The 21,229-nt window shown below is 31.0% G+C and overlaps 3 protein-coding genes across 3 annotated transcripts; 2 read left to right on the top strand and 1 right to left on the bottom strand.

Annotated features, from left to right (window-relative positions):
• Positions 1 to 389: 389 nt before the first annotated feature.
• Mtr3 (exosome complex exonuclease Mtr3) lies at positions 390 to 2,066 on the top strand. Its single transcript, XM_074122573.1, has 5 exons — positions 390 to 698; positions 845 to 1,095; positions 1,183 to 1,329; positions 1,408 to 1,545; positions 1,724 to 2,066. Exons 1-5 carry the CDS (start codon positions 509 to 511, stop codon positions 1,916 to 1,918), a joined length of 921 nt encoding a protein of 306 aa, XP_073978674.1. The 5' UTR covers positions 390 to 508; the 3' UTR covers positions 1,919 to 2,066.
• Sf3b5 (splicing factor 3b subunit 5) lies at positions 1,988 to 2,511 on the bottom strand. Its single transcript, XM_074122574.1, has one exon. It carries the CDS (start codon positions 2,387 to 2,389, stop codon positions 2,132 to 2,134), a length of 258 nt encoding a protein of 85 aa, XP_073978675.1. The 5' UTR covers positions 2,390 to 2,511; the 3' UTR covers positions 1,988 to 2,131.
• Positions 2,511 to 20,030, top strand: LOC141451303 (GPN-loop GTPase 1). Its single transcript, XM_074122572.1, has 4 exons — positions 2,511 to 3,112; positions 3,221 to 3,544; positions 3,761 to 4,005; positions 19,813 to 20,030. Exons 1-4 carry the CDS (start codon positions 2,802 to 2,804, stop codon positions 20,004 to 20,006), a joined length of 1,074 nt encoding a protein of 357 aa, XP_073978673.1. The 5' UTR covers positions 2,511 to 2,801; the 3' UTR covers positions 20,007 to 20,030.
• The last annotated feature ends 1,199 nt before the right edge of the window (positions 20,031 to 21,229 follow it).

Genomic DNA, 21,229 nt, shown 5'->3' on the forward strand with positions numbered 1-21,229 from the left:
ACTTTCCAGCAACCTGCAGTCTTTGCTTTTGAGTTGAAACTGTAGCTTGAGGTGAACGCACATATCTTGAGTGATTGCCCAGAGTACGGACAACGTCGAAACACCCTACAGACCGAAGTCTGAATGGTAACAGTTCGTTCTGTTTCAGAGTAATTTTAATTGCAACTACACCAGATGCATCGTTTTGAATAAAATAAATACTGCACATTCATAAAATTGAGTAGCAATGAATATCATCTAAAGAGGGGGGCGATGTTTTTGAGGTAGCTAAGATAAATAATCTATCGATTTTAGTTATAATAATTAATTTCTGTTCAGTTAAATTTGATTTCTTCATATTTTTTTAAGGCATTTCTTTTTTGAAAAGTGAACCTTAGTTGATCGCTTAAATAACCTTCGTGATCCTAAAAGAAGTTTACATATTGGTTATTTACTGCGGTCTTTTTTGAGTTGAATGTGAGTTTCTCGATTTTTTTGGCGTAACGGTGTAGTTTGGCAAAATACGAACATGATTGACAGTCAGTACTTAGATAAAGTTACAAAAGAAATTAAAAAATATGAGAAAAAGACTGAAGTTCCTTTAGATTCCTTCCGAGTTTTTAAGGAAAAGAAAACATATCAAGAAGCATTTTCTGAAATTATCAAGTATAATAGTATCAGGGCGGATGGTAGGAAATTAGACGAGCATAGAAAGATGTGTAAGTATTTAAAAGGCAAATTAATTTTGAATTTGGTCTTCTTCAGTTGATATAGTCTTCAAATTATGCGTTTGTATTACGATAGTTTTCATAGTTATATAGTTTATTATATTTTTTTCACGATTGAGAGCTTTGGTAATTTTCAGTTATAAAGCTTGGTGTAAGTGCCGATTGTAGAGGTTCGTGCTACATTGAGTTAGGTGAAACAAAAGTAATAGTAGGCGTTCACGGACCAAAAGAGATTCCAAACATACAAGAGTACACAGAACTAGGAAAGCTTGAATGTATAATTGAATATGCTCCATTTGCAAGTTTAACTCGAAAGAAATCACCTGAGCAGAGTGATAAATATATGTCTGCAGCAATGAGGCGAGCACTTGAACCAGTTTTTTGTAGGGTAAGCATTATTAGTAATCTTCAGGCCAGAATAAATGAAATAGAGTTAATGATTATTGTTCATCATAAGAAATCATGTCTGCTGTAGCACGAGTTCCCAAACTTAATGATTCAAGTGTCTGCATTTGTCATAGAAGACGATGGTTGTGTCCTTTCAGCCGCTATAACAGGTGCTAGTTTAGCGATTGCTCATGGAAGATTACCATTGTTTGATTTTGCTGCGGCTGTTTCTATAGTAAGTTTTGGCCTCATGCTGATAATGAAGGAATACTGCCCTTATCAAATCGATTGAATTATCTTTATCCATTTTTAGAGTCTACACAATGACTTAATATTAATTGATCCTACAAAGGCTGAAGAAGAATTTTGTTTGAACACAATATCAGCAGATGAAAAAAAGATTGAAAATTATGGAGTAATAAGCATTGCGTACATGCCTCATCTAGATCAGGTATATTGATGTGACTTTTTAAGTTTTCGTAAAAAAAAAAAAAATTCTAACTCAAACATCTACTCTTACGCATTCTGGAAGGATAGCATTCAAAATTTGTAGTATAGTTCTAAATTTGTTAGGGTTTGATTATAATGTGGTATCACGTTTACTAGCCATTCTTAACTGTATTTTTTAGATGTCTCATTATCAGATGATAGGCAATATGGACTCAAAACTTTACGAAAGTACTTTGGAAATAATGCTCAATCATTGCAGAGCTCTTTACTCACTTTGCTCCAAACATCTAATGCAAGAAGTTAAGTTAACTACTAAACATCTTTCACAGGTGAAAGAAACCCAAGATGCGATGGATAGTTTATCAGTTACATAATTTTTTTTTATTTTTTTTAACATGTATATTAACAGAATAGGTATAAAATACTGGTTATATTTTTGTTAATACACTTAAAATAAGATTTATTTTAAAGAAAAGTACATTTTTTTACAAAGTATATATAATAAAAAATTAGCCATGAAAAGTTTTGTACATAATTTTTAATTTCCTTCTCTAATCTCCTTAACATCAGTTTTCAATATATAACGTTCATTCCTCAGGTTTTTCGGGTGGAGGTCCACAAGGCTGTAGCATTTTCTCCATGAGATTAAACCTCACTCTAGCTTTTGCTTCATTTTCCGCTATAGCAAAGTAGTTCAATGTATCAAAATGTCCAAGATAGCTTGAAAAACTGTCCCGGTGTTGATTTACTAACCATTCATATTTCGTTGTATCTGCATGGCCAGTTCCAATGTACTTAGACTGTAAATGTTCCAACTGACTATGGATATTATATCTGTCCCCCATTTTTAAATCAATTCGGAAAAATAATATAACATGTACCACATATATTCGACAGGTTAATTCCAACACTCAACAAAGCGGTAAATTAACCAAGCAGCTCAGAACAGTTGGGGAAGGTACAACAAGGTTATAGTTTTGCTGCTTATAGTACAATAATGCATTTTTAAAACATGTAACTTAATAAAGTTAAGGATTTGATTGACTAATATTTGTTTTTAACTGTTAGAATTTTTTAAACGTTGAGAAGAAACGGCATAGTTCTTTTTCATTCGTCGTAACCTCAATGGGAAAAAGTTAACAGTAACAGTACCCTTCAGAAACCTCCATGAAATGAAAGGCCACTTTAATTTAAACTTCTAAAACTTCGGTATCAGTTATCATTAGTCATTAGTTTCAGTTAATTTATCACATTATTATGGCGTCTGACAATCCTGTCTGTCTTATTGTTTTGGGTATGGCAGGTTCTGGAAAAACTACTTTTGTAAATAGGTTGACCAATAAATTGTATTCAGATAAGTTGCCTCCGTATGTGATAAATCTAGATCCAGCTTGTTTAGAAGTTCCTTATCCAGCTAATATTGACATAAGAGATACTGTTAAATACAAAGAAGTTATGAAGCAGTATGGTCTCGGCCCAAACGGAGGAATCGTTACTTGCCTGAATCTTTTTTCTACCAAATTCGATCAATTATTGTCTCTGATGAAGAAGAATGAAGGAAAGCATAAGTAAGTATGTTAGAGTGTATTTGTATGTCAAAGTTTTTTTTGCAACGAGTTTCAATTTAAAACGGTAGGTGGGTAAATACTTTGCTTGACTTATTTTTTTATCAATAGATTTTACATATTTGATACACCTGGACAGATTGAAGTCTTTACTTGGTCAGCATCTGGTAACATTATTACTGAAGCCCTGTCATCAACTTTTCCCACAATAGTAATCTATGTGATGGATACTGTTCGGAGCGTCAATCCAGTAACTTTTATGTCAAATATGTTGTACGCCTGTTCTATACTGTACAAAACTCGTTTACCTTTCATTGTCGTCATGAACAAGACTGATGTAGTTGCGCATGACTTCGCTATAGATTGGATGACAGATTTTGAATCTTTTGACGAAGCACTTGAGAATGAAACTTCCTATGTTTCGAACCTAACAAGGTAATTATTTTGTTGTACTACCAATTTTTATTAACTTATTTGTTATTATTTATATGTGCAGTGTTTTTAGTAGTTATGCGAAAAATTCCAATGCTATTTCTTATATGTACTTTTTTGCAGTTCGAGGTGGTAAAACTTACGATAACCAATTTCAGAAAAACCTTCCATTTGTATCTTCTACAAAAGAAATCAAATCTATTCTGTTCTTAATTACAGATCAATGGCATTGGCATTAGATGAATTTTATTCTGACTTAAGAGTTGCTGGAGTTTCATCCGTGACAGGGCAAGGTTTTCAAACATTGTACTCTTTGCTGGATGAAGCAGAAAAAGAGTTTGAAGAGGTGTACAACAGGGTTAAATTAGAAGAAGCAGAGAATAAAAGAAAAAAAGAAACCGAAATTCAAGCAACCACTGCGGGCCAAGGGCAGGAAGTAAAACTCATTACAGAAATATCTACAGGTGATTAATTTTGACTACATCCTAAGCAAATAAGTCGTTACGGAATATAACATAATGCTATGAATCTTTTGTACCTTCTCTTCCGATTAACAGTGTTCCCTAATTTGGGGGTTGGTGTAAAATAGAAAATAAATTTATTATCCTGGGACTATTGTCCCCTAAGAATAAATACATGTGTAATTGGAGGCCCTAATGGTTTGGCCTGGGTTTCAGATATTTAATGTATACTGTACATACATTGTAAACTGCAGTTATACAAATTTTATTTGAAACTTATTACCAGAAAAATTTGATTAAAGCCGAAAGGATTGGTTAGGTAAGGCTTACAGCTGTCTTAGAGTAATTTATGGATTTTTACTATGTTACAAGCAGAGTTGGGCAAAAATTTAATCAATTAAAAAACAATTGAATTAAACAGAAATTTAATTTTAATCATGATTAAAATGAAAAAATTTAATCGGCCAAAATTAGTTGATTAAAATTAAATTCACTTTTAATTTAATCAGAATTTAATCAATTAAAATTTTTAATCATAACTAAAAATTACGATTAAAATTAAAATTAAATAATCATAATTTTAATTGATTGAATTAAATTCCAAATTTAGTTTTAATCACTTTTGACGATTAAATTTTTTAATTTAATCAAAATTTGAGAGATTAAATTTTTAAAACCAAACATTGCCAATGGTTAAACCAGAATCGGACCAATGCATCTTTATTCCGCCTAGCTGGTGCCTCTTCTCTAACAATATTATCACCTTTTCCCAAACTTGGCACCTTCATTCTACCAGTCTCGTGACTCATCAATACCATGTTAGTGACTCTCAAGACTTATATAGGACCACCTTACACTCACATTTCACCATGTTTACCACTCACTAGACTTACATACCAATACGTGGTTCACAGTGGGAGATATAGAACGGCCATAATTTTACAGAATTTCATGACCCCAAAAAATTTTCAACCCTTTATATCTTCTACATTTATAGATCTGTGCACAAAATAACTATAGTTTATAATTGAGAAAAACAAAGGGTATAAGAGAAAATAATTCCATACCAATACGTGGTTCACAGTGGGAGATATAAAACGGCTATAATTTTACAGAATTTCATGACCCAACAAATTTTCAACCCTTTATATCGTCTACCTTCTTAGATCTGTGCACAAAATAACTATAGTTTTTGATTGAGAAAAACAAAGTGTACAAGAGAACAAAATTCCATATCAATACGTGGTACACAGTAGGAGATATAGAACGGCCATAATTTTACAGAATTTCATGACCCACAAAATTTTCAACCCTTTATATCTTCTACCTTTTTAGATCTGTGCACAAAATAACTATAGTTTTTAATTGAGAAAAACAAAGTGTATAAGAGAAAAAAATTCCATACCAATACGTGGTTCACAATGGGAGATATAGAACGGCCATAATTTTACAGAATTTCATGACCCAAAAAATTTTCAACCCTTTATATCTTCTACATTTATAGATCTGTGCACAAAATAACTATAGTTTTTAATTGAGAAAAACAAAGTGTATAAGAGAAAAAAATTCCATACCAATACGTGCTTCACAGTGGGAGATATAGAACGGCCATAATTTTACAGAATTTCATGACCCAACAAATTTTCAACCCTTTATATCGTCTAACTTTTTAGATCTGTGCACAAAATAACTATAGTTTTTAATTGAGAAAAACAAAGTGTATAAGAGAAAAAAATTCCATACCAATACGTGGTTCACAATGGGAGATATAGAACGGCCATAATTTTACAGAATTTCATGACCCAAAAAATTTTCAACCCTTTATATCTTCTACATTTATAGATCTGTGCACAAAATAACTATAGTTTTTAATTGAGAAAAACAAAGTGTATAAGAGAAAAAAATTCCATACCAATACGTGGTTCACAGTGGGAGATATAGAACGGCCATAATTTTACAGAATTTCATGACCCAACAAATTTTCAACCCTTTATATCGTCTAACTTTTTAGATCTGTGCACAAAATAACTATAGTTTTTAATTGAGAAAAACAAAGTGTATAAGAGAAAAAAATTCCATACCAATACGTGCTTCACAGTGGGAGATATAGAACGGCCATAATTTTACAGAATTTCATGACCCAACAAATTTTCAACCCTTTATATCGTCTAACTTTTTAGATCTGTGCACAAAATAACTATAGTTTTTAATTGAGAAAAACAAAGTGTATAAGAGAAAAAAATTCCATACCAATACGTGGTTCACAATGGGAGATATAGAACGGCCATAATTTTACAGAATTTCATGACCCAAAAAATTTTCAACCCTTTATATCTTCTACATTTATAGATCTGTGCACAAAATAACTATAGTTTTTAATTGAGAAAAACAAAGTGTATAAGAGAAAAAAATTCCATACCAATACGTGGTTCACAGTGGGAGATATAGAACGGCCATAATTTTACAGAATTTCATGACCCAACAAATTTTCAACCCTTTATATCGTCTAACTTTTTAGATCTGTGCACAAAATAACTATAGTTTTTGATTGAGAAAAACAAAGTGTACAAGAGAACAAAATTCCATATCAATACGTGGTACACAGTAGGAGATATAGAACGGCCATAATTTTACAGAATTTCATGACCCAAAAAATTTTCAACCGTTTATATCGTCTAACTTTTTAGATCTGTGCACAAAATAACTATAGTTTTTAATTGAGAAAAACAAAGTGTACAAGAGAACAAAATTCCATATCAATACGTGGTACACAGTGGGAGATATAGAACGGCCATAATTTTACAGAATTTCATGACCCAAAAAATTTTCAACCCTTTATATCTTCTACCTTTTTTGATCTGTGCACAAAATAACTATAGTTTATAATTGAGAAAAACAAAGTGTACAAGAAAACAAAATTCCATTTCAATACGTGGTACACAGTGGGAGATATAGAACGGCCATAATTTTACAGAATTTCATGACCCAAAAAATATTCAACCCTTTATATCTTCTACCTTTTTAGATCTGTGCACAAAATAACTATAGTTTTTGATTGAGAAAAACAAAGTGTACAAGAGAACAAAATTCCATATCAATACGTGGTACACAGTAGGAGATATAGAACGGCCATAATTTTACAGAATTTCATGACCCATAAAATTTTCAACCCTTTATATCTTCTACCTTTTTAGATCTGTGCAGAAAATAACTATAGTTATTAATTGAGAAAAACAATGTGTATAAGAGAAGAAAATTCCATACCAATACGTGGTTCACAGTGGGAGATATAGAACAGCCATAATTTTACAGAATTTCATGACCCAAAAAATTTTCAACCCTTTATATCTTCTACCTTTTTAGATCTGTGCACAAAATAACTATAGTTTATAATTGAGAAAAACAAAGTGTACAAGAGAACAAAATTCCATATCAATACGTGGTACACAGTGGGAGATATAAAACGGCCATAATTTTACAGAATTTTATTACCCAAAAAATTTTTTACCGTTTATATCGTCTAACTTTTTAGATCTGTGCACAAAATAACAATAGATTTTAATTGAGAAAAACAAAGTGTACAAGAGAACAAAATTCCATACCAATACGTGGTTCACAGTGGGAGATATAGAACGGCCATAATTTTACAGAATTTCATGACCCAAAATTTTTTAACCCTTTATATCGTCTATCTTTTTAGATCTGTGCACAAAATAACTATAGTTTATAATTGAGAAAAACAAAGTGTACAAGAGATCAAAATTCCATATCAATACGTGGTTCACAGTGGGAGATATAGAACGGCCATAATTTTACAGAATTTCATGACCCAAAAAATTTTCAACCCTTTATATCTTCTACCTTTTTAGATCTGTGCACAAAATAACTATAGTTTATAATTGAGAAAAACAAAGTGTACAAGAGAACAAAATTCCATACCAATACGTGGTTCACAGTGGGAGATATAGAACGGCCATAATTTTACAGAATTTCATGACCCAAAATTTTTTTAACCCTTTATATCGTCTATCTTTTTAGATCTGTGCACAAAATAACTATAGTTTATAATTGAGAAAAACAAAGTGTACAAGAGATCAAAATTCCATATCAATACGTGGTTCACAGTGGGAGATATAGAACGGCCATAATTTTACAGAATTTCATGACCCAAAAAATTTTCAACCCTTTATATCTTCTACCTTTTTAGATCTGTGCACAAAATAACTATAGTTATTAATTGAGAAAAACAAAGTGTATAAGAGAAGAAAATTCCATACCAATACGTGGTTCACAGTGGGAGATATAGAACGGCCATAATTTTACAGAATTTCATGACCCAAAAAATTTTCAACCCTTTATATCTTCTACCTTTTTAGATCTGTGCACAAAATAACTATAGTTTATAATTGAGAAAAACAAAGTGTACAAGAGAACAAAATTCCATATCAATACGTGGTACACAGTGGGAGGTATAGAACGGCCATAATTTTACAGAATTTCATGACTCAAAAAATTTTTAACCGTTTATATCGTCTAACTTTTTAGATCTGTGCACAAAATAACTATAGTTTTTAATTGAGAAAAACAAAGTGTACAAGAAAACAAAATTCCATATCAATACGTGGTACACAGTGGGAGATATAGAACGGCCATAATTTTACAGAATTTCATGACCCAAAAAATTTTCAACCCTTTATATCTTCTACCTTTTCAGATCTGTGCACAAAATAACTATAGTTTATAATTGAGAAAAACAAAGTGTACAAGAGAACAAAATTCCATTTCAATACGTGGTACACAGTGGGAGATATAGAACGGCCGTAATTTTACAGAATTTCATGACCCAAAAAATTTTCAACCCTTTATATCTACTACCTTTTTAGATCTGTGCACAAAATAACTATAGTTTTTAATTGAGAAAAACAAAGTGTACAAGAGAACAAAATTCCATATCAATACGTGGTACACAGTGGGAGATATAGAACGGCCATAATTTTTACAGAATTTCATGACCCAAAAAATTTTCAACCCTTTATATCTTCTACCTTTTTAGATCTGTGCACAAAATAACTATAGTTTTTAATTGAGAAAAACAAAGTGTATAAGTGAAAAAAATTCCATACCAATACGTGGTTCACAGTGGGAGATATAGAACGGCCATAATTTTACAGAATTTCATGACCCAAAAATTGTTTAACCCTTTATATCGTCTACCTTTTTAGATCGGTGCACAAAATAACTATAGTTTATAATTGAGAAAAACAAAGTGTACAAGAGAACAAAATTCCATATCAATACGTGGTTCACAGTGGGAGATATAGAACGGCCATAATTTTACAGAATTTCATGACCCAAAAAATTTTCAACCCTTTATATCTTCTACCTTTTTAGATCTGTGCACAAAATAACTATAGTTTATAATTGAGAAAAACAAAGTGTACAAGAGAACAAAATTCCATATCAATACGTGGTACACAGTGGGAGATATAGAACGGCCATAATTTTACAGAATTTTATGACCCAAAAAATGTTTAACCGTTTATATCGTCTAACTTTTTAGATCTGTGCACAAAATAACAATAGTTTTTAATTGAGAAAAACAAAGTGTACAAGAGAACAAAATTCCATATCAATACGTGGTTCACAGTGGGAGATATAGAACGGCCATAATTTTACAGAATTTCATGACCCAAAAAATTTTCAACCCTTTATATCTTCTACCTTTTTAGATCTGTGCACAAAATAACTATAGTTTATAATTGAGAAAAACAAAGTGTACAAGAGAACAAAATTCCATATCAATACGTGGTACACAGTGGGAGATATAGAACGGCCATAATTTTACAGAATTTTATGACCCAAAAAATGTTTAACCGTTTATATCGTCTAACTTTTTAGATCTGTGCACAAAATAACAATAGTTTTTAATTGAGATAAACAAAGTGTACAAGAGAACAAAATTCCATACCAATACGTGGTTCACAGTGGGAGATATAGAACGGCCATAATTTTACAGAATTTCATGACCCAAAAAATTTTCAACCCTTTATATCTTCTACCTTTTTAGATCTGTGCACAAAATAACTATAGTTTTTAATTGAGAAAAACAAAGTGTACAAGAGAACAAAATTCCATATCAATACGTGGTACACAGTGGGAGATATAGAACGGCCATAATTTTACAGAATTTTATGACCCAAAAAATTTTTAACCGTTTATATCGTCTAACTTTTTAGATCTGTGCACAAAATAACAATAGTTTTTAATTGAGAAAAACAAAGTGTACAAGAGAACAAAATTCCATACCAATACGTGGTTCACAGTGGGAGATATAGAACGGCCATAATTTTACAGAATTTCATGACCCAAAATTTTTTTAACCCTTTATATCGTCTATCTTTTTAGATCTGTGCACAAAATAACTATAGTTTATAATTGAGAAAAACAAAGTGTACAAGAGATCAAAATTCCATATCAATACGTGGTTCACAGTGGGAGATATAGAACGGCCATAATTTTACAGAATTTCATGACCCAAAAAATTTTCAAGCCTTTATATCTTCTACCTTTTTAGAAATAACTATAGTTATTAATTGAGAAAAACAAAGTGTATAAGAGAAGAAAATTCCATACCAATACGTGGTTCACAGTGGGAGATATAGAACGGCCATAATTTTACAGAATTTCATGACCCAAAAAATTTTCAACCCTTTATATCTTCTACCTTTTTAGATCTGTGCACAAAATAACTATAGTTTATAATTGAGAAAAACAAAGTGTACAAGAGATCAAAATTCCATATCAATACGTGGTTCACAGTGGGAGATATAGAACGGCCATAATTTTACAGAATTTCATGACCCAAAAAATTTTCAACCCTTTATATCTTCTACCTTTTTAGATCTGTGCACAAAATAACTATAGTTATTAATTGAGAAAAACAAAGTGTATAAGAGAAGAAAATTCCATACCAATACGTGGTTCACAGTGGGAGATATAGAACGGCCATAATTTTACAGAATTTCATGACCCAAAAAATTTTCAACCCTTTATATCTTCTACCTTTTTAGATCTGTGCACAAAATAACTATAGTTTATAATTGAGAAAAACAAAGTGTACAAGAGAACAAAATTCCATATCAATACGTGGTACACAGTGGGAGATATAGAACGGCCATAATTTTACAGAATTTCATGACTCAAAAAATTTTTAACCGTTTATATCGTCTAACTTTTTAGATCTGTGCACAAAATAACTATAGTTTTTAATTGAGAAAAACAAAGTGTACAAGAAAACAAAATTCCATATCAATACGTGGTACACAGTGGGAGATATAGAACGGCCATAATTTTACAGAATTTCATGACCCAAAAAATTTTCAACCCTTTATATCTTCTACCTTTTCAGATCTGTGCACAAAATAACTATAGTTTATAATTGAGAAAAACAAAGTGTACAAGAGAACAAAATTCCATTTCAATACGTGGTACACAGTGGGAGATATAGAACGGCCGTAATTTTACAGAATTTCATGACCCAAAAAATTTTCAACCCTTTATATCTACTACCTTTTTAGATCTGTGCACAAAATAACTATAGTTTTTAATTGAGAAAAACAAAGTGTACAAGAGAACAAAATTCCATATCAATACGTGGTACACAGTGGGAGATATAGAACGGCCATAATTTTTACAGAATTTCATGACCCAAAAAATTTTCAACCCTTTATATCTTCTACCTTTTTAGATCTGTGCACAAAATAACTATAGTTTTTAATTGAGAAAAACAAAGTGTATAAGTGAAAAAAATTCCATACCAATACGTGGTTCACAGTGGGAGATATAGAACGGCCATAATTTTACAGAATTTCATGACCCAAAAATTGTTTAACCCTTTATATCGTCTACCTTTTTAGATCGGTGCACAAAATAACTATAGTTTATAATTGAGAAAAACAAAGTGTACAAGAGAACAAAATTCCATATCAATACGTGGTTCACAGTGGGAGATATAGAACGGCCATAATTTTACAGAATTTCATGACCCAAAAAATTTTCAACCCTTTATATCTTCTACCTTTTTAGATCTGTGCACAAAATAACTATAGTTTATAATTGAGAAAAACAAAGTGTACAAGAGAACAAAATTCCATATCAATACGTGGTACACAGTGGGAGATATAGAACGGCCATAATTTTACAGAATTTTATGACCCAAAAAATGTTTAACCGTTTATATCGTCTAACTTTTTAGATCTGTGCACAAAATAACAATAGTTTTTAATTGAGAAAAACAAAGTGTACAAGAGAACAAAATTCCATACCAATACGTGGTTCACAGTGGGAGATATAGAACGGCCATAATTTTACAGAATTTCATGACCCAAAAAATTTTCAACCCTTTATATCTTCTACCTTTTTAGATCTGTGCACAAAATAACTATAGTTTTTAATTGAGAAAAACAAAGTGTACAAGAGAACAAAATTCCATATCAATACGTGGTACACAGTGGGAGATATAGAACGGCCATAATTTTACAGAATTTTATGACCCAAAAAATTTTTAACCGTTTATATCGTCTAACTTTTTAGATCTGTGCACAAAATAACAATAGTTTTTAATTGAGAAAAACAAAGTGTACAAGAGAACAAAATTCCATACCAATACGTGGTTCACAGTGGGAGATATAGAACGGCCATAATTTTACAGAATTTCATGACCCAAAATTTTTTTAACCCTTTATATCGTCTATCTTTTTAGATCTGTGCACAAAATAACTATAGTTTATAATTGAGAAAAACAAAGTGTACAAGAGATCAAAATTCCATATCAATACGTGGTTCACAGTGGGAGATATAGAACGGCCATAATTTTACAGAATTTCATGACCCAAAAAATTTTCAACCCTTTATATCTTCTACCTTTTTAGATCTGTGCACAAAATAACTATAGTTTTTAATTGAGAAAAACAAAGTGTACAAGAGAACAAAATTCCATATCAATACGTGGTACACAGTGGGAGATATAGAACGGCCATAATTTTACAGAATTTTATGACCCAAAAAATTTTTAACCGTTTATATCGTCTAACTTTTTAGATCTGTGCACAAAATAACAATAGTTTTTAATTGAGAAAAACAAAGTGTACAAGAGAACAAAATTCCATACCAATACGTGGTTCACAGTGGGAGATATAGAACGGCCATAATTTTACAGAATTTCATGACCCAAAATTTTTTTAACCCTTTATATCGTCTATCTTTTTAGATCTGTGCACAAAATAACTATAGTTTATAATTGAGAAAAACAAAGTGTACAAGAGATCAAAATTCCATATCAATACGTGGTTCACAGTGGGAGATATAGAACGGCCATAATTTTACAGAATTTCATGACCCAAAAAATTTTCAAGCCTTTATATCTTCTACCTTTTTAGATCTGTGCACAAAATAACTATAGTTATTAATTGAGAAAAACAAAGTGTATAAGAGAAGAAAATTCCATACCAATACGTGGTTCACAGTGGGAGATATAGAACGGCCATAATTTTACAGAATTTCATGACCCAAAAAATTTTCAACCCTTTATATCTTCTACCTTTTTAGATCTGTGCACAAAATAACTATAGTTTATAATTGAGAAAAACAAAGTGTACAAGAGATCAAAATTCCATATCAATACGTGGTTCACAGTGGGAGATATAGAACGGCCATAATTTTACAGAATTTCATGACCCAAAAAATTTTCAACCCTTTATATCTTCTACCTTTTTAGATCTGTGCACAAAATAACTATAGTTATTAATTGAGAAAAACAAAGTGTATAAGAGAAGAAAATTCCATACCAATACGTGGTTCACAGTGGGAGATATAGAACGGCCATAATTTTACAGAATTTCATGACCCAAAAAATTTTCAACCCTTTATATCTTCTACCTTTTTAGATCTGTGCACAAAATAACTATAGTTTATAATTGAGAAAAACAAAGTGTACAAGAGAACAAAATTCCATATCAATACGTGGTACACAGTGGGAGATATAGAACGGCCATAATTTTACAGAATTTCATGACTCAAAAAATTTTTAACCGTTTATATCGTCTAACTTTTTAGATCTGTGCACAAAATAACTATAGTTTTTAATTGAGAAAAACAAAGTGTACAAGAAAACAAAATTCCATATCAATACGTGGTACACAGTGGGAGATATAGAACGGCCATAATTTTACAGAATTTCATGACCCAAAAAATTTTCAACCCTTTATATCTTCTACCTTTTCAGATCTGTGCACAAAATAACTATAGTTTATAATTGAGAAAAACAAAGTGTACAAGAGAACAAAATTCCATTTCAATACGTGGTACACAGTGGGAGATATAGAACGGCCGTAATTTTACAGAATTTCATGACCCAAAAAATTTTCAACCCTTTATATCTACTACCTTTTTAGATCTGTGCACAAAATAACTATAGTTTTTAATTGAGAAAAACAAAGTGTACAAGAGAACAAAATTCCATATCAATACGTGGTACACAGTGGGAGATATAGAACGGCCATAATTTTTACAGAATTTCATGACCCAAAAAATTTTCAACCCTTTATATCTTCTACCTTTTTAGATCTGTGCACAAAATAACTATAGTTTTTAATTGAGAAAAACAAAGTGTATAAGTGAAAAAAATTCCATACCAATACGTGGTTCACAGTGGGAGATATAGAACGGCCATAATTTTACAGAATTTCATGACCCAAAAATTGTTTAACCCTTTATATCGTCTACCTTTTTAGATCGGTGCACAAAATAACTATAGTTTATAATTGAGAAAAACAAAGTGTACAAGAGAACAAAATTCCATATCAATACGTGGTTCACAGTGGGAGATATAGAACGGCCATAATTTTACAGAATTTCATGACCCAAAAAATTTTCAACCCTTTATATCTTCTACCTTTTTAGATCTGTGCACAAAATAACTATAGTTTATAATTGAGAAAAACAAAGTGTACAAGAGAACAAAATTCCATATCAATACGTGGTACACAGTGGGAGATATAGAACGGCCATAATTTTACAGAATTTTATGACCCAAAAAATGTTTAACCGTTTATATCGTCTAACTTTTTAGATCTGTGCACAAAATAACAATAGTTTTTAATTGAGAAAAACAAAGTGTACAAGAGAACAAAATTCCATACCAATACGTGGTTCACAGTGGGAGATATAGAACGGCCATAATTTTACAGAATTTCATGACCCAAAAAATTTTCAACCCTTTATATCTTCTACCTTTTTAGATCTGTGCACAAAATAACTATAGTTTTTAATTGAGAAAAACAAAGTGTACAAGAGAACAAAATTCCATATCAATACGTGGTACACAGTGGGAGATATAGAACGGCCATAATTTTACAGAATTTTATGACCCAAAAAATTTTTAACCGTTTATATCGTCTAACTTTTTAGATCTGTGCACAAAATAACAATAGTTTTTAATTGAGAAAAACAAAGTGTACAAGAGAACAAAATTCCATACCAATACGTGGTTCACAGTGGGAGATATAGAACGGCCATAATTTTACAGAATTTCATGACCCAAAATTTTTTTAACCCTTTATATCGTCTATCTTTTTAGATCTGTGCACAAAATAACTATAGTTTATAATTGAGAAAAACAAAGTGTACAAGAGATCAAAATTCCATATCAATACGTGGTTCACAGTGGGAGATATAGAACGGCCATAATTTTACAGAATTTCATGACCCAAAAAATTTTCAACCCTTTATATCTTCTACCTTTTTAGATCTGTGCACAAAATAACTATAGTTATTAATTGAGAAAAACAAAGTGTATAAGAGAAGAAAATTCCATACCAATACGTGGTTCACAGTGGGAGATATAGAACGGCCATAATTTTACAGAATTTCATGACCCAAAAAATTTTCAACCCTTTATATCTTCTACCTTTTTAGATCTGTGCACAAAATAACTATAGTTTATAATTGAGAAAAACAAAGTGTACAAGAGATCAAAATTCCATATCAATACGTGGTTCACAGTGGGAGATATAGAACGGCCATAATTTTACAGAATTTCATGACCCAAAAAATTTTCAACCCTTTATATCTTCTACCTTTTTAGATCTGTGCACAAAATAACTATAGTTATTAATTGAGAAAAACAAAGTGTATAAGAGAAGAAAATTCCATACCAATACGTGGTTCACAGTGGGAGATATAGAACGGCCATAATTTTACAGAATTTCATGACCCAAAAAATTTTCAACCCTTTATATCTTCTACCTTTTTAGATCTGTGCACAAAATAACTATAGTTTATAATTGAGAAAAACAAAGTGTACAAGAGAACAAAATTCCATATCAATACGTGGTACACAGTGGGAGATATAGAACGGCCATAATTTTACAGAATTTCATGACTCAAAAAATTTTTAACCGTTTATATCGTCTAACTTTTTAGATCTGTGCACAAAATAACTATAGTTTTTAATTGAGAAAAACAAAGTGTACAAGAAAACAAAATTCCATATCAATACGTGGTACACAGTGGGAGATATAGAACGGCCATAATTTTACAGAATTTCATGACCCAAAAAATTTTCAACCCTTTATATCTTCTACCTTTTCAGATCTGTGCACAAAATAACTATAGTTTATAATTGAGAAAAACAAAGTGTACAAGAGAACAAAATTCCATTTCAATACGTGGTACACAGTGGGAGATATAGAACGGCCGTAATTTTACAGAATTTCATGACCCAAAAAATTTTCAACCCTTTATATCTACTACCTTTTTAGATCTGTGCACAAAATAACTATAGTTTTTAATTGAGAAAAACAAAGTGTACAAGAGAACAAAATTCCATATCAATACGTGGTACACAGTGGGAGATATAGAACGGCCATAATTTTTACAGAATTTCATGACCCAAAAAATTTTCAACCCTTTATATCTTCTACCTTTTTAGATCTGTGCACAAAATAACTATAGTTTTTAATTGAGAAAAACAAAGTGTATAAGAGAACAAAATTCCATACCATTACGTGGTTCACAGTGGGAGGTATAGAACGGCCATAATTTAACAGAATTTCATGACCCAAAAAATTTTCAACCCTTTATATCTTCTACATTTATAGATCTGTGCACAAAGTAACTATAGTTTTTAATTGAGAAAAACAAAGTGTATAAGTGAAAAAAATTCCATACCAATACGTGGTTCACAGTGGGAGATATAGAACGGCCATAATTTTACAGAATTTCATGACCCAAAAATTTTTTAACCCTTTATATCGTCTACCTTTTTAGATCGGTGCACAAAATAACTATAGTTTATAATTGAGAAAAACAAAGTGTACAAGAGAACAAAATTCCATATCAATACGTGGTTCACAGTGGGAAATATAGAACGGCCATAATTTTACAGAATTTCATGACCCAAAAAATTTTCAACCCTTTATATCTTCTACCTTTTTAGATCTGTGCACAAAATAACTATAGTTTATAATTGAGAAAAACAAAGTGTACAAGAGAACAAAATTCCATATCAATACGTGGTACACAGTGGGAGATATAGAACGGCCATAATTTTACAGAATTTCATGACTCAAAAAATTTTTAACCGTTTATATCGTCTAACTTTTTAGATCTGTGCACAAAATAACTATAGTTTTTAATTGAGAAAAACAAAGTGTACAAGAGAACAAAATTCCATATCAATACGTGGTACACAGTGGGAGATATAGAACGGCCATAATTTTACAGAATTTCATGACCCAAAAAATTTTCAACCCTTTATATCTTCTACCTTTTCAGATCTGTGCACAAAATAACTATAGTTTATAATTGAGAAAAACAAAGTGTACAAGAGAACAAAATTCCATTTCAATACGTGGTACACAGTGGGAGATATAGAACGGCCATAATTTTACAGAATTTCATGACCCAAAAAATTTTCAACCCTTTATATCTACTACCTTTTTAGATCTGTGCACAAAATAACTATAGTTTTTAATTGAGAAAAACAAAGTGTACAAGAGAACAAAATTCCATATCAATACGTGGTACACAGTGGGAGATATAGAACGGCCATAATTTTTACAGAATTTCATGACCCAAAATATTTTCAACCCTTTATATCTTCTACCTTTTTAGATCTGTGCACAAAATAACTATAGTTTTTAATTGAGAAAAACAAAGTGTATAAGAGAACAAAATTCCATACCATTACGTGGTTCACAGTGGGAGATATAGAACGGCCATAATTTTACAGAATTTCATGACTCAAAAAATTTTCAACCCTTTATATCTTCTACCTTTTTAGATCTGTGCACAAAATAACTATAGTTTATAATTGAGACAAACAAAGTGTACAAGAGAACAAAATTCCATATCAATACGTGGTACACAGTGGGAGATATAGAACGGCCATAATTTTACAGAATTTCATGACTCAAAAAATTTTTAACCGTTTATATCGTCTAACTTTTTAGATCTGTGCACAAAATAACTATAGTTTTTAATTGAGAAAAACAAAGTGTACAAGAGAACAAAATTCCATATCAATACGTGGTACACAGTGGGAGATATAGAACGGCCATAATTTTACAGAATTTCATGACCCAAAAAATTTTCAACCTTTTATATCAGTGGTTCTTAACCTTTTCATAGACGCGGAACACAATTATATGTATATATTTTTCTAGCGGAACACTAATATTAAATAATTTGAAATTCGGTATTTAGGAAGAACTTAAAATTAAATTCAAATTAAAAAAAAGGTACAATTTTTTTTTTCGTTTCTTTCCTAAGTTTCTAAATTTCAATACATTTAAAATTGAAATTTCGCGGAACACTTAGACCATATTCGCGGAACACCGGTGGTAAGAACCGCTGGTCTAGAGACTCGTGAAGAAGTCCAAGTCTACATAAATTAACCGAAAAGTATTTATTGATGACGCTTAGAAAAAGGGCCTCGCCAAAACGTGGTTCGAACCATTGGTTGAAAAGCCATAAAAGTGGATGATTAAATTAGTTTGATTAACGATTGAATTGAACTAATTCGGTGATTAAAATTAATGTTCAATTTAATTCTCAGATTTAATCATAATTTTTTTAGTTTGATTAAATTAGTTTGATTAACGATTAAATCTGAAATTTAATTGATTAAATAATTGTCATATGATTAAAATTACGATTAAATTCGCCGATTAAATTTAGAATTTAATTTTTTTTTTAATCAGTGCCCAACTCTGGTTACAAGAATCAAATAATGTAAGAGGAAAGTTGAGAAGTTGGCGATTTCCGTGAATTTTAGAAGAACCGAAAAAAATTTTGTAAACTATGTAAACTTACTACCTTGTAAGTAAATTATTTTAGCTGGGAACTTTTTTTCGAAAATATTGACTATAGGAGTTTACCACGTTGGAAGTTATATTTCTAGGTTTTTAAAATTTTACTTCCCACATAAGGTTTCTGCAAAAAAACTGATACAGCTATTCACAATAAAAAATACTACTTACTATAGTTTATTTTCTTTAATTCTGCGTTCCTGCTGTAATCAGTCTTTCAGGAATGAAGTAAACTCTTTGCACTGTTTTGATATAACAAACTTCTGAAGGAATATTTGAAAAGAGTAGAATATAAAAGAACCGTGCTAAAAGATTGTATCCATCATTATTTATCTAGCTGGTATTTGTCCAGCTTCCAATTACAAATTACTTGTAGATTTTTTAAATAAATAATACCTTAAAATTGTCTTGAATATTTTTAGTAATTGCTTCTGTTTTATAGGTAAAGAATTAGCGGATATTTTTCTGCGACAAGATGATGAAAGCTCGGCTGAATCTGAAGAAGAACTTTTAGACGGTAGGGAGGAAAATGAAGAAGAAGGATTCACTGATTTTTTAAAAAGAGTAACCGCACATAAAAGGTCTAAAACAAAGGAAGGTTCAAAATCCCAAAAGCTAGAAACGGTTGACGAATAGTGTTAATGTTGTTCAAATTTAAAGGTATATTTATTCATATTTATATAATCTAAACAAATAAGAATAGTACTAATATTAAGGGAAGGGATTTGCTTAGTGGTGAACATATAATGGATTGCAATGATCCTGGTTCGTATTCAGCAGCTGCCCCTTAGATTTTCTCTTTCTAGAAGCTGCTTACAGCTCACTCTCCTGTGATCGACAGTGTTGTCTGTAACGTGAGAAAACTTACCGGAGGCGGCAGCGACCTCAGATGTGGACGCGCCTTAAATTAAAATAATATAATGATCGGCGCTTATGACCAAACTTTCGATGCGCCGGAAACAAAAAATAACATTAATATAACAATAATAATGACGCTTTAGCATTATAATAAATAGTCCGAAGGGTCTGAATGTTTATTGAAGACCAACTTATAATTAACGGTCAGATAGACTAAGGATTGTCCCATGCTTCGATTGGTGGATTTTTCAGTATTCAGTCGTAATATTGGTGTCTTGTATCACACATTATTACTTGGCATTTAGTGCAACTAAAAATGGAAGACATATTGTTAATTGACCAAGTATACCCGTATTAAATCACCTGATATCAGTGGCAGTAGTGAAATGAGAAGATTTGCATAAGCATACGAACCATGGTAAAAACTAAATTTTCTAAAACCCGTTGTATTAAAGAAATGTATTAACTAATCGCTGCTGTTAAATGTGATTTAGGCTTCTCTCAATTTCATTTGAAAAGTTCAGCATTTAATCCATTTACTGCTGGCAGATAAAATAACGCTGTCTCTCTAAAGATGCCGATGAACATACCATTTCTGTAGTTGTGGTTTTTAATTTGTATTTACTGTTATTTTCATATCTTATCTTGTAGATATTTATTAATAAAAAATTTATTTGTAAAACGTTTGTACCAAGGTCACTACTTGAAGTAGCAGTGTAATTGGTTAGAAGTTTACAGGCTTTACTTTGAAGAATTTTAAGTAGCCCACAACCTCATACATAGGAAATTGTTCAAGACTTGTCATTTTTTTTTTCACTTTAGAATTTCTAAGTGGACAGTGCCTTTTTTTTTATACATTGGATATTTCAACCCAACAAAAACAATTTACTCCTTGTCGTTCCATGCCTCTAAACAAAAAGTGCAGTAGCTAGTAATTTTCCAGTCAGTTTGAGAAGATTAACGTACAAAAAAAGTTTATAAAAAGAAATATACACTTTTAT

The sequence above is a fragment of the Rhodnius prolixus genome, unplaced genomic scaffold (genome assembly GCF_049639745.1).
Source record: "Rhodnius prolixus isolate KJV_2025 unplaced genomic scaffold, Rpr scaffold_8, whole genome shotgun sequence".
NCBI lineage: Eukaryota > Metazoa > Arthropoda > Insecta > Hemiptera > Reduviidae > Rhodnius > Rhodnius prolixus.